At 39.1% G+C, this 17,490-nt stretch overlaps 1 protein-coding gene across 18 annotated transcripts in view; it reads left to right on the forward strand.

The window, feature by feature from the left end:
- ATE1 (arginyltransferase 1) overlaps nt 1-17,490 on the forward strand; it is a 193,219-nt gene that overhangs the window by 55,083 nt on the left and 120,646 nt on the right. For all 18 annotated transcript variants that reach the window (XM_055246887.2, XM_063625316.1, XM_063625365.1 and 15 more), the window contains one exon: nt 8,936-8,968. In XM_055246887.2, coding sequence (XP_055102862.2) covers nt 8,936-8,968 — 33 coding nt within the window. The remainder of the gene's footprint in view (nt 1-8,935; nt 8,969-17,490) is intronic.

Consider the following 17,490-nt stretch of genomic DNA (forward strand, 5'->3'; position numbering starts at 1 on the left):
TCTTTTGCTGTGCAGAAGCTCTTTAGTTTAATGAGATCCCATTTGTCGATTTTGGCTTTTGTTGCCATTGCTTTTGGTGTTTTAGACATGAAGTACTTGCCCACGCCTATGTCCTGAATGGTATTGCCTAGGTTTGCTTGTAGGATTTTAATGGTTTTAGGTTTAACATATAAGTCTTTAATCCATCTTGAATTAATTTTTGTATAAGGTGTAAGGAAGGGATCCAGTTGCAGCTTTCTACATATGGCTAGCCAGTTTTCCCAGCACCATTTATTAAATAGGGAATCCTTTCCCCATTTCTTGTTTTTGTCAGGTTTGTCAAAGATCAGATAGTTGTAGCTATGCGGCATCATTTCTGAGGGCTCTATTCTGTTCCATTGATCTATGTCTCTGTTGTGATACCAGTACCATGCTGTTTTGGTTACTGTAGCCTTGTAGTAGAGTTTAAAGTCAGGGGGCGTGACGCCTCCAGCTTTGTTCTTTTGGCTTAGGATTGACTTGGTGATGCGGGCTCTTTTTTGGTTCCATATGAACTTTAAAGTAGTTTTTTCCAATTCTGTGAAGAAAGTCATTGGTAGCTTGATGGGGATGGCATTGAATCTATAAATTACCTTGGGCAGTATGGCCATTTTCACGATATTGATTCTTCCAACCCATGAGCATGGAATGTTCTTCCATTTGTTTGCATCCTCTTTTATTTCATTGAGCAGTGGTTTGTAGTTGTCCTTGAAGAGGTCCTTCACATCCCTTGTAAGTTGGATTCCTAGGTATTTTATTCTCTTTGAAGCAATTGTGAATGGGAGTTCACTCATGATTTGGCTCTCTGTCTGTTATTGGTGTACAAGAATACTTGTGATTTTTGTACATTAATTTTGTATCCTGAGACTTTGCTGAAGTTGCTAATCAGCTTAAGGAGATTTTGGGCTGAGACAATGGGGTTTTCTAGATATACAATCATGTCATCTGCAAACAGGGACAATTTGACTTCCTCTTTTCCTAATTGAATACCCTTTATTTCCTTCTCCTGCCTGATTGCTCTGGCCAGAACTTCCAGCACTATGTTGAATAGGAGCGGTGAGAGAGGGCATCCCTGTCTTGTGCCAGTTTTCAGAGGGAATGCTTCCAGTTTTTGCCCATTCAGTATGATATTGGCTGTGGGTTTGTCGTAGGTAGCTCTTATTATTTTGAGATACATCCCATCAATACCTAATTTATTGAGAGTTTTTAGCATGAAGCGTTGTTGAATTTTGTCAAAGGCCTTTTCTGCATCTATTGAGATAATCATGTGGTTTTTGTCTTTGGTTCTGTTTATATGCTGGATTACATTTATTGATTTGCGTATGTTGAACCAGCCTTGCATCCCAGGGATGAAGCCCACTTGATCATGGTGGATAAGCTTTTTGATGTGCTGCTGGATTCGGTTTCCCAGTATTTTATTGAGGATTTTTGCATCAATGTTCATCAAGGATATTGGTCTGAAATTCTCTTTTTTGGTTAAGTCTCTGCCAGGTTTTGGTATCAGGACGATGCTGGCTTCATAAAATGTGTTAGGGAGGATTCCCTCTTTTTCTATCGATTGGAATAGTTTCAGAAGGAATGGTACCAGTTCCTCCTTGTACCTCTGGTAGAATTCAGCTGTGAATCCATCAGGTCTTGGACTCCTTTTGGTTGGTAAGCTATTGATTATTGCCACAATTTCAGAACCTGTTATTGGTCTATTCAGAGATTCAACTTCTTCCTGGTTTAGTCTTGGGAGGGTGTATTTGTCGAGGAATTTATCCATTTCTTCTAGATTTTCTAGTTTATTTGCATAGAGGTGTTTGTAGTCTTCTCTGATGGTAGATTGTATTTCTGTGGGATCGGTGGTGATATCCCCTTTTTCGTTTTTTATTGCATCTATTTGATTCTTCTCTCTTTTCTTCTTTATTAGTCTTGCTAGCGGTCCATCAATTTTGTTGATCTTTTCAAAAAACCAGCTCCTGGATTCATTAATTTTTTGAAGGGTTTTTTGTGTCTCTATTTCCTTCAGTTCTGCGCTGATTTTAGTTATTTCTAGCCTTCTGCTAGCTTTTGAATGTGTTTGCTCTTGCTTTTCTAGTTCTTTTAATTGTGATGTTAGGGTGTCAATTTTGGATCTTTCCTGCTTTCTCTTGTGGGCATTTAGTGCTATAAATTTCCCTCTACACACTGCTTTGAACGTGTCCCAGAGATTCTGGTATGTTGTGTCTTTGTTCTCATTGGTTTCAAAGAACATCTTTATTTCTGCCTTCATTTCATTATGTACCCAATAGTCATTCAGGAGCAGGTTGTTCAGTTTCCATGTAGTTGAGCGGTTTTGAGTGAGTTTGTTAATCCTGAGTTCTAGTTTGATTGCACTGTGGTCTGAGAGACAGTTTGTTATAATTTCTGTTCTTTTACATTTGCTGAGGAGAGCTTTACTTCCAACTATGTGGTCAATTTTGGAATAGGTGTGGTGTGGTGCTGAAAAAAATGTATATTCTGTTGACTTGGGGTGGAGAGTTCTGTAGATGTCTATTAGGTCCACTTTATGTAGAGCTGAGTTCAATTCCTGGATATCCTTGTTAACTTTCTGTCTCGTTGATCTGTCTAATGCTGACAGTGGGGTGTTAAAATCTCCCATTATTATTGTGTGGGAGTTTAAGTCCCTTTGTAGGTCACTCAGGACTTGCTTTATGAATCTGGGTGCTCCTGTGTTGGGTGCATATATATTTAGGATAGTTAGCTCTTCTTGTTGAATTGATCCCTTTACCATTATGTAATGGCCTTCTTTGTCTCTTTTGATCTTTGTTGGTTTAAAGTCTATTTTATCAGAGACTAGGATTGCAACCCCTGCCTTTTTTTGTTTTCCAGTTGCTTGATAGATCTTCCTCCATCCCTTTATTTTGAGTCTATGTGTGTCTCTGCACGTGAGATGGGTTTCCTGAATACAGCACACTGATGGGTCCTGACTCCTTATCCAGTTTGCCAGTCTGTGTCTTTTGATTGGAGCATTTAGCCCATTTACATTTAACGTTAATATTGTTATGTGTGAATCTGATCCTGTCATTATGATGTTAGTTGGTTATTTTGCTCGTTAGTTGCTATAGTTTCTTCCTAGCCTCGATGGTCTTTACAATTTGGCATGTTTTTGCAGTGGCTGGTACTGGTTGTTCCTTTCCATGTTTAGTGCTTCCTTCAGGAGCTCTTTTAGGGCAGGCCTGGTGGTAACAAAATCACTCAGCGTTTGCTTGTCTGTAAAGTATTTTATTTCTCCTTCACTTATGAAGCTTAGTTTGGCGGGATAGGAGATTCTGGGTTGAAAATTCTTTTCTTTAAGAATGGTGAATATCGGCCCCCACTCTCTTCTGGCTTGTAGAGTTTCTGCTGAGAGATCAGCTGTTAGTCTGATGGGCTTCCCTTTGTGGGTAACCCGACCTTTCTCTCTGGCTGCCCTTAACATTTTTTCCTTCATTTCAACTTTGGTGAATCTGACAATTATGTGTCTTGGAGTTGCCCTTCTCGAGGAGTATCTTTGTGGTGTTCTCTGTATTTCCTGAATCTGAATCCTGCCTTGCTAGATTGGGGAAGTTCTCCTGGATAATATCTTGCAGAGTGTTTTCCAACTTGGTTCCATTCTCCCCATCATTTTCAGGTACACCAATCAGACGTAGGTTTGGTCTTTTCACATAGTCCCAAGTTTCTTGGAGGCTTTGTTCATTTCTTTTTATTCTTTTTTCTCTAAACTTCCCTTCTCTCTTCATTTCATTCATTTCATCTTCCATCAGCGATACCCTTTTTTCCAGTTGATCGCATCTGCTACTGAGGCTTCTGCAATCTTCGCGTAGTTCTCGAAACTTGGCTTTCAGCTCCATCAGCTCCTTGAAGCCCTTCTCTCCATTGGTTATTCTAGTTATCCATTCTTCTAATTTTTTTTCAAAGTTTTTAACTTCTTTGCTATTGTTTTGAATTTCCTCTCGTAGCTCAGAGTAGTTTGATCGTCTGAAGCCTTCTTCTCTCAACTCATCAAAGTCATCCTCCATCCAGCTTTGTTCCGTTGCTGGTGAGGAACTGCGTTCTTTTGGAGGACGAGAGGTGCTCTGTTTTTTAGAGTTTCCAGTTTTTGTGCTCTGTTTTTTCCCCATCTTTGTGGTTTTATCTACTTTTTGTCTTTGATGATGGTGATGTACAGATGGGTTTTTGGTGTGGATGTCCTTTCTGTTTGTTAGTTTTCCTTCTACCAGACAGGACCCTCAGCTGCAGGTCTGTTGGAGTTTACTAGAGGTCCACTCCAGACCCTGTTTGGCTGGGTGTCAGCAGCGGTGGCTGCAGAGCAGCAGATTTTCGTGAGATCACAAATTCAGCTGTCTGATAGTTCCTCTGAAAGTTTTGTCTCAGAGGAGTACCCAGTTGAATGAGGTGTCAGTCTGCCCCTACTGGGGGGGTGCCTCCCAGTTAGGCTGCTCAGGGGTGAGGGACCCACTTTAGGAGGCAGTCTGTCCGTTCTCAGATCTCCAGCTGCATGCTGGGGGAACCACTACTCTCTTCAAAGCTGTCAGTCAGACAGGGACATTTAAGTCTGTGGAGGTTCTTGCTGAGTTTTTGGTTGTCTGTGCCCTGCCCCCAGAGGTGGAGCCTACAGAGGCAGGCAGGCCTCCTTGAGCTGTGGTGGGCTCCACCCAGTTCGAGCTTCCTGGCTGCTTTGTTTACCTAAGCAAGCCTGGGCAATGGCGGGCGCCCCTCCCCAAGCCTCGCTGCCGCCTTGCAGCTTGATCTCAGACTGCTGTGCTAGCAATCAGCGAGACTCCGTGGGCATAGGACCCTCCGAGCCAGGTGCGGGACACAGTCTTCTAGTGTGCCGTTTTCCAGGCCCGTTGGAAAAGCACAGTATTAGGATGGGACTGACCCGATATTCCAGGTGCCGTCTGTTTCCCCTTTCTTTGACTAGGAAAGGGAACTCCCTGACCCCTTGCGCTTCCCGAGTGAGGCAATGCCTCGCCCTGCTTCGGCTCACGCACAGTGCGCTTCACCGACTGTCCTGCACCCACTGTTAGGCACTCCCTAGTGAGATGAAACCGGTACTTCAAGCAGAATTGCAGAAATCACCCGTCTTCTGTGTCGCTGTAAAAATTGCCTTTTGGTATTGAGTGTTTCCTTTTTCTTTAAAAGATAGGAATTTAACCACAGTTATTTATTAAACAGATAAGGCATTTCAGGAACAAAGTGGCTTGAATTATCTGTTGAATAGTTTATATTACAAAGAGAAAATAATTATCATTTTTCTGGGACCTTTTTTTTTTTTTTTTTTAACTTACCAAAAAGGAAGTCATTACATCCAGATTGCTAGGATCTTTTGACGAAATTAGCAGTGTGTTGTCTTTGGTCCTTATTCCTCCTACCCCTATAGTTAGAAAAAGAATTTACTGACTGTAACTAATAGGAGGTCTAACTACAATTTTGTGCACTTGGAAAATGGTTTAGAACATTTTGGTAAGCATTAAGTGCTTCTTTGGAGGGAATGAGAAAGGATTATGTTATGAGTCAGGCTACCGATGATGAATAGAACAATGGTACCATGCTTGGTAAATGAGAATACTTTGAGAAAACCAAGTTCAGTAAGAAGCTGTGGAGCATGAGCGCTGTCTATGTGTATCCTTTTTCTTTTTAGAGGCCTAAAGGATTTTGAAAATGGTACTGATGCCTTTTATGCCTGGATTCTAAATATAGACCATAATTCTTAAGTTTTTTAAAAAATTCAAGACCTGACAGAATAATTGGCATTTAGAATTTTTATAAATTTTATCAAGTGAATCAAATTGATAGTGTTATTAATATTGTTACTAACAGGAAACTTAGCTGTTAAGTTTAAAAAGCCAAATATCATGCAGGTTATTCCTTTATTGAACTATGTTAAATCAAGATACTCCTAGAAGTAATCTTTAAAAGTGGGTACATAGGAAGATAAAGAATATAGCTATGTTAACCTACGATTGTTATTAGAATGATAAAATTATATGCCCATCTGCAGAATCAGATATTTTGTAAAACATATTGCATTTTTTATTTTTTCAATACTACACCCAAATATTTTGAAAAGGATCTTTCTCTTAACTACTATTAACTTTACCCATTATTTATTATTAAGTAGTCCTATTAATATAGTCATATCAGACAAGTGATATTAATGTGTGCTACCATCTGTGTGTGGCCATAGTCTTTTTTTTTTAAATAGACTTTACTTTTTAGTAGTTTTAGGTTCACAGCAAAATTGAGCCATAGTCCTTTTTAATAGTAATCAGACATCATGATAGTGTTTGTTAAGGAATCTATTTCTACTTTCAGTTGCAGTGTATATAGAAAATGTTTTTGCAGTCTCTTTTTTTTATAATTGTTCTTTCAAAGTATTACCATTTCTACTGAATATAATATGTACAGTTTCATTATGAAAGAATTTACTAAGTAATTAACTGAAGTGAAACATGAAAAAACAATGGGTTTTACTGATGCACTAATAGAGAGAAGGCATTTTTTGAAATCTTTTTCATGTTGTGGGAATAGGAGTGTCAATGTGTGTCTTGTGATTTGTTATTCTGTTTTTACTGCTTTAGGATTGAAAACTTTTACTTATGTATTTCACATTTTGGTGGCTTCAAACAGGATGAGAATTTTTTAGGTCTATTTTGAAAAAGCTGTGACACAAATGTTGGACATATACACATGCCAGAAATGTGTATAAATTGTTGAAGCTTCAAGGAGACATTAGATTTTATAGACAATATTTTTATTTTTGTCTTCATTGTTATTTAAAGTAGCTTCCATCCTAATTAATGCATCAATTACTACTGAACATGACTTGCTTATAAATTCAAAAGTATGTGTATAATATTAACATTCACTTTTGGGGAAAAGCGTAGAACCCTTCAGTATCAAATTTCTGATTTTAAAATCAAAATTTACCATGCCTCATTTTTCTCCACGGTTAAAACTGGCTAGGCTTTGAACTGGTACTTTTTATTCTTGGGAGGAAGGGTAGAGATTGTCTTAGGTTGGGCTGCAGTGAAAGAATCCAAGACCACAAAGTTTACATTTTAAATTTCAATAAAATTATTTGCTTCATGTCAGCATTAAGAAAACTTAAAATTTGGTATATTTTGCACTTTCAGAAAGTTATCTTAAGAGTTAATGTAATGGAACTGCATATTGATATTTAAATTAAGAAAAAATTCTTACTGTTTGCATTTTGTTTTTTTCTTTCCTTTTTTTTTTTGCTTCCTACTGAAGTGTTTACATTTTAATATACTGTCAACTAGGGCCTAAATGATACTATTTAATTGAATGGCTTTGGTACGTGTTAGTGATATTCTAAAAATATATTTAGTGTTTTTGGTGGGAGTATGTGATAGATTTTTAAAACTTTGTTATGGAAAACCTTAAACATTTACAAAGTAGATAGAATCAGGTAATGAACCCTAATCTCTTGTCCTCACTCATTTAATATCACGTCTAGTCTGTTTTATCTTACTTGTTTTTTATTTTTGGGACAGAGTCTCGCCCTAGTCGCATAGGCTGGAGTGCAGTGGCGCAATCTTGGCTCACTGCAACCTCCACCTACCAGGTTCCAGCAATTCTCCTGCCTCAGCCTCCCAAGTAGCTGGGATTACAGGCGCCCGCTACCACACGCAGCTAATTTTTGTATTTTTAGTAGAGACGGGGTTTTACCGTGTTGGCCAGGCTCGTCTCGAACTCCTGACCTCCCTCAGGTGATCCACCCTGCCTCGGCCTCCCAAAGTGCTGGGATTACAGGCGTGAACCACCACGCCCAGCTAGTCTGTTTTATTTGATACTACTCCATATTACTTTTCTCCCCACTTCTCCAGTGATCATGAAGGGAATCCCAGACATCATATAATTTCATTGATAAATATTTCAATGTGTAACTCTAAAAGAGAATACAAGTTATTTATATTCCCTGCGAGTACTAGCTTTGTTGTGGAGAGGAAGTTCATGAGTGCTTGGAAACAGGCCTGTCATTGTATTTTATTGTAGTTAATATGCATTTAGAAAGATCAAGAGTGTATATTATTTGGGTATTATTACAGTAAATCTCAAAGGATTTGAAATGTTGAATCTGTAAATAATAACAATAAGAACATTATGAATTACCATCAGGTATATGCACGAAGTTATGTGACAGTCCTTATTTCAGAGGTATACTACAATTTGTCATTTGTTTCTATCCCCCTCTATAATATGTTTATTTAAATACTGATCATATAGCATTTAGTTTCAGGTGATATTCTGTATTCCTCTATGTGTGTCATAAAAAGAAAGAGAAAGGTGAGAGAGAAGGGAGAAAGGGAGAGAGGAGGAAGGAAGGAAGGGGATATGAGACTGAGAAAAGAGAAAGATCAGAACAGGGTAAAGACCACAGATGAGATGCCAAATTGTGGAGCTAAAACCTCACCTTCTTCTCATTCTCACTCATCTCACCTCTCTCTTGGTCTTTCTTCTCCCCTTTTCTTGGTTTCCTCATTGGTTTGTATCTTCTTCTCTTGGCATTTACTGAACTTTGCCTGTCAAATTTAGGTCAGGAAGATTGCGTATTTTTTTCCTTAAAAGGTGTTTTTATTATGTAGGAGTTGTGACATAAAATTTAAACAAAATATTTTAGGACTGATTTGTTGTGCTTTATGTGCTTCTATACAGATTTTTAAGAATGTTTATTGAAAGGAATTCAAATAGGTGCTTCCTATGGACTAGGTTGAACCTTTCTATTCTCTGGATGAATTTTATGGACACATTAATTTTCTATAATCTTTGGGTTCAGTTTAAGTGGATTTACTGGAAAATTGTATAATAATTTTTTCTCTTTCTCTTTGTTCCTTTTTGCTGTCTATTTACTGGATGAAATGGATTCTGTTCAAATTTGACTCTGCAGTTCACAAGATTCCTTTGCAGTTCACCCTTGGAGGTAAGAGTTACTCACTGACCTTAATATTAGAATTGGTAATTGAACACCATTATTGATATCTTTCATTAGGCATTTATTTGATAATTTAGGAGTGCTCATTTTGATGTGACATATTCTTCACTAACAGTAATGGAGTGAGTTACTGCAGGCTTTTTTTTTTTTGGATAAAAGTTTCTAGAAGTTATATCAATAGCAATTCACCTTCATGACAGGTTATTGCCTCTTTTTAAGTATATTTTCTTTCTGAATAAGTAGAGAGAAATCAGTCCTTCATTTTAAAGAGCCTTGTTGTATCTTCATTACTCTTGTAACTGTTTATTTAACAGCAGCCTTATGTTCTGTAAATTGCCATGGTATTAAAAGAGAGCTGGAAAAATCAGAGGCAAAGGCTGTCTTCAAGGAAGTTTCAGTTAGAGAGACCACTTTAAAATCCATGAGTTGACAAGAGAAGAGCAAAGTTATTGAGCTGCTGTTATAACAAGGCAATATTCTGGGTTCTTCACTCACTTTTTCATTTAATCCTCATCATGGTTTCCAATGTAGAACTGAGAATCCAGTGATAAAATTGTGAGATAAAGAAAAACTATTAGATGTTTAGAGAACTAGATATCGTTATGAGCTGCATTTGCAGAAAAACTTGTAGATGATCATCAAGACTTGGAAAAGGAAGTAGAGAAAGGGTGGAAGCAGAGTTATGTGAAGAAGTGGTGAGACTTAGAACCAAAACCGGGTAAGAGCTTGGCTTCACTTACTAGCCATATGACATTGGGTAAATCACAACTGCCCTGAGCCTCATTTTTGTTATCTTTTAAATGCAAATAATAATTCCTACCTCTCAAATAAGTGATGGAAATGGGAGCACTTATAAACTGTGCTAGTCACATCATGGCACTATTTTGTGTTCTCCTCTTAGGCTTCAGCTCCACGTGATGAGACTGTGTTCCTTGCCTTGCACTTGTCCTTCCTTTGTGCCTATTGTTTATTTCATTTTATGCTTTCCCAACTTGGTCAAATCATATTCGTCTTCAGGGTTGAGCCTCAATATTGTGTCCTTTCTGAGACCATTTCTGCTTTTATAACATTTTGTTTATTTGATTATTGAAACTATTACTGCTGATAACGTGGTGTGGCCTACACTGGTGCATTGAAAACGTGTGGTAGCCAGCTTGAGTGGTCACCAGGAGAAATGGACCAGACCAGAGAGGGTAGTCCCATCCAGGTTTGGTCACATTGTCAAAGTATCCAGGATCAACAGGGAAGCAGAGTGGTATGGTGGAAAGAGCCTAGGCTTTGAAATGAGAGAGGCCTGAGTAGCCCACGGGCAAGTCATTGACTCCTGAGCCCTTTTTCCTGATCTAAAAATGCAGATAATAATACTTACAGGGATATTAAAATTAGATGATCTGTGGCAAACACTGAGCACAGTGTCTGGCAGATATAATTTTAATTAACAGGTGTAAAGTGAAAACCAAACCATAAAAAAGTTGAAGACAATATAAGTTTTATAGCCCACTCTATAGTTATGGAAGCATTTTCTTTTTTTTTTTTTTTTTTTTTTTTTGAGACAGAGTCTTGCTCTGTCGCCCAGGCTGGAGTGCAGTGGCGCAATCTCGGCTCACTGCAAGCTCCGCCTCCCGGGTTCACGCCATTCTCCTGCCTCAGCCTCTCCGAGTAGCTGGGACTACAGGTGCCCGCCACCACGCCTGGCTAATTTTTTGTATTTTTAGTAGAGATGGGGTTTCACCGTGGTCTCGATCTCCTGACCTCGTGATCCTCCCGCCTCGGCCTCCCAAAGTGCTGGGATTACAAGCGTGAGCCACCGTGCCCGGCCGATGGAAGCATTTTCTAAATTCAAAAACAATGCTAAGTATCAAAAAACAAAGAGTGAAACAATTAATTTGAGTATGTAAAGATCCATAATTTTTACATGAAAACAAATATAGCTAAAAGGTAACTTGGATAAAATATGATGAAAGGGTTATACTTAATGTATAATGTGGAAGCAATAATATGAATTTCTTTTTCATAAAATTTGGTTGGATTTTTATCAGGTAATTGATAAGATAAAATACAAATGGTAATAAATGTGTTTTAAATGTTTTATCCTATTAGTAATAAAAGAAATGCAGTATAAAATGACAGTGATCTATAATTTTTTTTTAACCTATCAAGATATGTTATTTTTTAAGTGAATGCTTAACAAGATATAATGAGATGGGATGTTTATAAACTTCATCCTTTCTAGGAAGCAGTTTGGTCACATACACTAAAGGCCTTATATACATTCATACTTGTGGTTGAGTAATTGTAGTCCAGTAATCACTGTCAGAGAGTTCATCAAAGATGGGGACAAAACTTGCATAAAAATGAATGGTAAAAAATTGTAAACAATCTAAATGTACAACAGGAACAGGTCAAATAAATTATGACACAGCCATATGATAGAACACCCTACAACCATTAAAATGGAGATAATGCATATGTGTTCATGAGTACATATTGATGAATAACACATATAAAATACATTTGATATATTGAGAGGTAAAAGCACGATGCAAAATTATACATGCAGATCTCAGTTTAAAAACAATTTAAGTGCACAGAAAACTTAAAACTACAAAGTGTTGTTTTATCCTTTACTCTTCCAGTAAAGGGCCCACAGTGGGTAGAGGTGCGTTGGTAGCTTTTTGGTAATGCTTCTTGTAATCAGTGTTTGACAGATGTACAATGGGAGTCTCTTTGATTTGATGTGGAAACAACATCTAACCTTGGGAAAAAGGGGCTGGCAGGAACTTAGATGAGATAATGTTAATAATGTGTAACGCTTTGCTCTCATTTTAGCAAAAGCTGAGAGGAATGAACAGGAATAAGGATTTTTAGCAGAAGGCAATTAGGCTGGGTTGGCTTTCCTGTACAGGGACCAAATAAGGAGGCTTGAGCTTGATGTCCACTTTACTGGGGCAAGTAGCAATTTACTCACCAATGGCAAAGATGCTTCTCAATAAATTTTAACAGTTGACATCTCTCAAATGTAAGCTCATTGAGAGAGAACCCTGTTTTTCTTGTTTTCTTGCGTTCTCATTCTTAGTATAGGTAGACCATAGTAGGGACTGAGTCAATAAATATTTGTTCAATGAATGAATGAACAAATGAATGAATGAATTTGGTGGGGCTGAGACTGAGAGTAGGCACTGAGTCAATAAATGTTTGTTCAACGAATGAATGAACAAATGAATGAATGAATTTGGTGGGGCTGAGACTGAGAGTAGCAGTCTTTCATCCATAATTTGGCAGGACTCAGCTAAAAGTAGACAAGTTCCAATATTTACATTTTAATGTGGTTAACAGTCTGTCTTCCCAGTTAGATTATAGCTACTTAAGATTGAGAACTTTGTCCTTTGTAATCTTTGGATGCTCTCAGTTATAGATAGGTCTTGGAGTGTACCTAGAGTACACTAGTTGCAACTAGAGTATATAGAGTATACAAATATATATACATATATACACATATATATATATGTATATATATATATATATATATTTTTTTTTTTTTTGAGACAGAGTCTTGCTCTGTCACCCAGGCTGGAGTGCAATAGCACGATCACAGCACACTGCAGCCTCTGCCTTCCATTTGAAGCAATTCTCCTGCCTTAGCCCCCCAAGTAGCTGGGATTACAGGCACCTGCCACCATGCCTGGCTAATTTTTGTATTTTTAGTAGGGACAGGTTTCACCATGTTGGCCAGGCTGGTCTCGAACTCCTGACCTCAAGTGATACACCCGCCTCATCCTCCCAAAGTGCTAGAATTGCAGGTGTGTGCCACTGCGCCTGGCCACAAATACATACTTTTAAATTACATATTACTACTCTGGTTAAGTATTGGGAATATGTGTGTGGAAGTTTCACTCTTTGGTGAAAAGTAGTATCCAGAGTTTAATGATAATTTCTATCTGTTTCTGTCTGCTTTCATCACTTAATGATCTGGAGTGGTATTTACCTTGATTAGTTATCTTTTTTATTACTGGGTTTATGACATTGGAGAGGAAGAGAAATCAAAATTAAAGATGACCAATGTAAGTCTCCTTTCTTGAGGGGAAATATTTTGAGGGCTTTCTGTTGGTATTTTTCTAGTTTGCAATTCCACAGGGGCCACTTGAGGACTGAAGTTAGTGGCAGCAACCCCTAAGTCTCCACCAGCAGCACTAAGCAGGGGCTGCTGTTCCTTTGCTACCACATAGCACCTGAGAGCCAAACCAAAGGCAAGGCAGGAGAGTGTTGGGAGTCTCTGAATGTTTAATTTTGCCATTAAGCTTATGACTTAGCTGGAGAAGGAAAATTACAAATACGGTCTATACCCAGCACCTTCTTTAATTTTGAATAAAAGTCAAATTATTCTGGCAGAGACAGTAAAATACATGAGAGTTGCAGTTGAAAACAAAGCTGACTTTAAACTTCACTTTCTCCACAACGACTACTATGAGTGAACCATGTCCCTTTGTTGTAAGTCCTAAACAGTTAACTGCCACATGAATCTAATGAAATTGTCAGGTTATAGTAATTACATCAGTAATTTGATATGTTGTCATTTGAATGGACCATGTGTGGAGAGTCAGTTACTTCCCTCTGTGGGACTGACCCTTTTACATTCCTGTAAGCTGAAGACTAATAGAGCTCATTAAGCTTTATGGGAAAAGAGCTTTTATCACCTCATCAAGTCAGGCAACATATTTCCATTAGATCCCTAATTTCGGGTGGCTCTGTAGCTGCTGATATGTACTCCCCTGCTAGGCTTACACCGGACCCTGGCCTTACAGACATTTTTATTGACATTTCTAAGTCTGAATTACATTTTGTGTGGCACCACTTACAGATGTCTTCAATTAAATGTAGGTAAATAAAAGGGATTATATATCAGAGCCCGAAAGATTCTTGAATTTCTCTTCTGAGTCAAACTTTGCTAGCTAGTCCAGTAGGGTGCAGTCTCATTGTCACTTTTGTAGGTAGAGAGCTATAGGAGAGGCATTTATAACAAAAGTTAAACCAGGTATGAATGTAGGTCACCTAGGTTTCTCTTCAGGTGTGTCCTTCTGTTCCTTCATTTCAAAATTTTCTGTATTAATAGGATAATAACTTACTGATAAGTTAGCACCTCTGGTGTACAGGTACTGTGCTTTCCACTTTCCTTATTTTAATTTTTACAGAATGTCAACGAGGTAGATATTCTTTCTTATGAAGAAAATTGAACCCAGAGAGGGTTCAATGTTACAGCTACTAGTATGTGACAATAATCACAAGATAGGAAGGAAATAGAATGTGGTTAAGATTCTAACATTACATGAAGTGATATGATAATATTTGAAAGAAGACCGTGTTTGGTTAGGGAGTATTTAGTAAGCCCCAGAGCAGGGTTTCTCAACCTTAGTACTATCAGCATGGTGGGCTGGATAATTCTTTGTTGTGAGGAGCTGTCCTGCACATTATGGGAAGCTTAGCATCTCTGGCTTCTGCTCACTAGATGCCAGTAGGACCCACCCCCCTGAGTTGCAACAAAATGTCTCCAGACCTTGCCAAATGTCCCTAGGGAGACAAAATAGCTCCCTGTTGAAAACCACATCCCTAAAAAAGCCTTAAAAAAAAAAAAAGTACAAAGAGATGTCGTTAATAAGCCAATTTAATGACAAAATGTTTTCAGTCTAACAAAAGACAAGAAAAAGTGAACAAAAAACATGTGGGACAAATAGAACAAATAGCAAGATGGCCCACTTAAATTCAACTCTACTGATTATGATGGTACTAAATATAAATGGTCTAAGTGAAAACTCTGCTTCATGGTAATTCTGTTTCTGAACGTCTGCACGTTCAACACTAGCCAATGGTCATACATCAGGGGTCCCTAGTTCCCAGACTGGGACCAGTACTGCTCTGTGGCCTGTTAGGAACTGGGACACTCAGCAGGTGAGCAGTGAGTGAGTGAGCATTGCTGCCTGAGCTCCACTTCCTGTCAGATCTGCGGTGGTATTAGATTCTCATAGGAGCATGAACACCATTGTGAACTGCCCATGTGAGGGAGCTGGTTTGTGAGCTGCTTATGAGAATCTAATGCCTGATGATCTGACTTGGAACAGTTTCATCCCTACACCTTCCCCTTCTCCCCTCTGACCCTTGTCTGTAGAAAAATTGTCTTCCACGAAACCAGTCCCTGGTGCCAAAAAGGTTGGGGACTGCTGTCACACATTAGCTAATGAGCTCTTTGGGAACTGAATTTTAAATTTTTTAAATTTTACTTAAGGCTAAGTGGCCACATGTGGCCAGTGACTATACTATTAGGGCAGATTGAAACATTCCAATTAGAAGTCAGAGATTGTCAGGCTAGATAAAAGGAAAAAATCAATATCCATCTTAAATACGAAGACATGGGTAGGTTAAAAGTAAAAGGCTAGAGTAAAACACTACTATACAAATACTTATCCTAGGAAAATTGGCTCATGCCTGTAATCCTAGCAACTCAGGAGGCTGAGGCAGGAGGATCAGTTGAACCCAGGAGTTTGAAACCAGCCAGGGCAACATAATGAGAACCCCCATCTCTAAAAGAAAAATAAAAAAATTAGCTGGGCATAGTGGTATGTGCCTGTAGTCCCAGCTCTGAGAGAGACAGGTGGGAAGATCATTTCAGCCTTGAAGTTTGAGGCTGCAGCGAGCATCTCTAAAAATAAAAATAAAAAAAATTAAAAAACTAAGAATTTTAAGTCAGAGTGGCTGTATTCTTATCAAAGTAGACTTCAGGGCAGCCGGGCGTGGTGGCTCACGCCTGTAATCCCAGACTTTGGGAGGTCGAGGCAGGTGGATCACAAGGTCAGGAGTTCAAGACCAGCCTGGCCAATATGGTGAAACCCTGTCTCTACTAAAAATACAAAAATTAGCCAGGCATGGTGGCGGGCGCCTGTAATCCCAGCTACTGGGGAGGCTGAGGCAGGAGAATCGCTTGAACCTGGGAGGTGGAGGTTGCAGTGAGCCAAGATTGTGCCACTGCACTCCAGCCTGGGCGACAAAAAGAGACTCTGTCTCAAAAAAAACCAAAAAAAACAAAAAACAAAGTAGACTTCAGGGCAAAGATGGAAGAGTGACATTTCATAACAATAAAAAGGTCAGTTCATCAAATGAATATGCAGTAATTTGAAATGTGATCCAGTTAACAGAGCCTCAAGATAACATGAAATAAAAACTAGTAGAACTGAAGGGAGAAATGTAGTAGTTGGGGACTTCAGGACAGCTTTCTCAGTAATAGATAGAACGTTTAGACAGGAAATTAGAAGTAAAATAGGAGGCATGAACAACACTACCACACAGTAACTCAAGAGTAGCAGTGCATGGGGTGTTGGCTAGCTATATGTATACCCCCCTTGAATTGCATGCAAATTAAGGGGTGGGTTATTCAGAAATCTCTAGAAAGGGGGCAGTAACTTCCGGGTGTTGCCATGGTCTTTGTAAACTGTCATGGCACTGGTGGGAGTGTCTTATGCCAATGATCAGCAAAGGCAACTAGAGGTCACTTTTGATGCCATCTGCTGGTTCCTGCTGGTTTTTTCATTTCATTCTGTTGGGACCGGCAAATAAGTCCTACAGGTTTCCTACCTCAGTAGTATTCATTTGGCTGTTAGGAAGAAAAGAGGCCTGGCACGTTAGCTCATGCTTGTAATCTCAGCACTTTGGGAGGCTGAGAAGGTAGATTACTTGAGCTCAGGAGTTTGAGACCAGCTTGGGCAACATGGCAAAACCACATCTCTACAAAAAAAAAAAAAAAAAAAAAAAAAAATTAAAAAAATTAATCAGTTGTGGTAGTGTGTGCCTGTAGTCCCAGCAATTCTGGAGGCTGAGGTAGGAGGATCACCTGAGCCCAGGAGTTCAAGGCTGCAGTAAGCCTTGATCACAACACTGCATTCCAAAGAAAGAAAAGAAAGGACCATAGGAACCTAACCGTCTCTTGAGTCTGTCAGCGTATGAGGTATCATTGCTTGGAGTAGCTGTAGATATCAAGGTCTCTCCAATGGCTAGAATTCAGAAGGAATGGCTGTTACTCAAAACTGGGTCCTGTACGGAGCTTGCAGAGGCAGCAATAAAGGGATGAGGTGGGTGGAAAGTTGAGTTGTTAAGCTGAGGAAGGGAGTTAATTTTACTGAATGAGGAGAACACCGAAAATCAAATATCCAGAGAGCTGGCCCAAATTCGAGAGCAGTGGAGATAAGGCTAGGAAGAGGGCTGAGCTGGTGAATTAGGGGAAGCGTTTACCTGCTCTCTGGTCTAAGGCCTGGGAGGCTCAGCTGTGTTTAAAGAGCCAGGCCCAGGGAACAAAGAGGTAACTACTCGGGGGACTAGACATGTTCAGAGAGTAATTGGCACTCCGCTCTTGGTACTGAATTGAATCAGAAGTGGAAAGCTAGGCTGCGGCTTGATCCATTGGGCAAAAGCAGAAAATAGGAGTACATTGTTGTTGTTACTCTAGTCATGAGGGCTTAACGGTACTT

The sequence above is a fragment of the Symphalangus syndactylus genome, chromosome 2 (genome assembly GCF_028878055.3).
Source record: "Symphalangus syndactylus isolate Jambi chromosome 2, NHGRI_mSymSyn1-v2.1_pri, whole genome shotgun sequence".
Classification (NCBI taxonomy): domain Eukaryota; kingdom Metazoa; phylum Chordata; class Mammalia; order Primates; family Hylobatidae; genus Symphalangus; species Symphalangus syndactylus.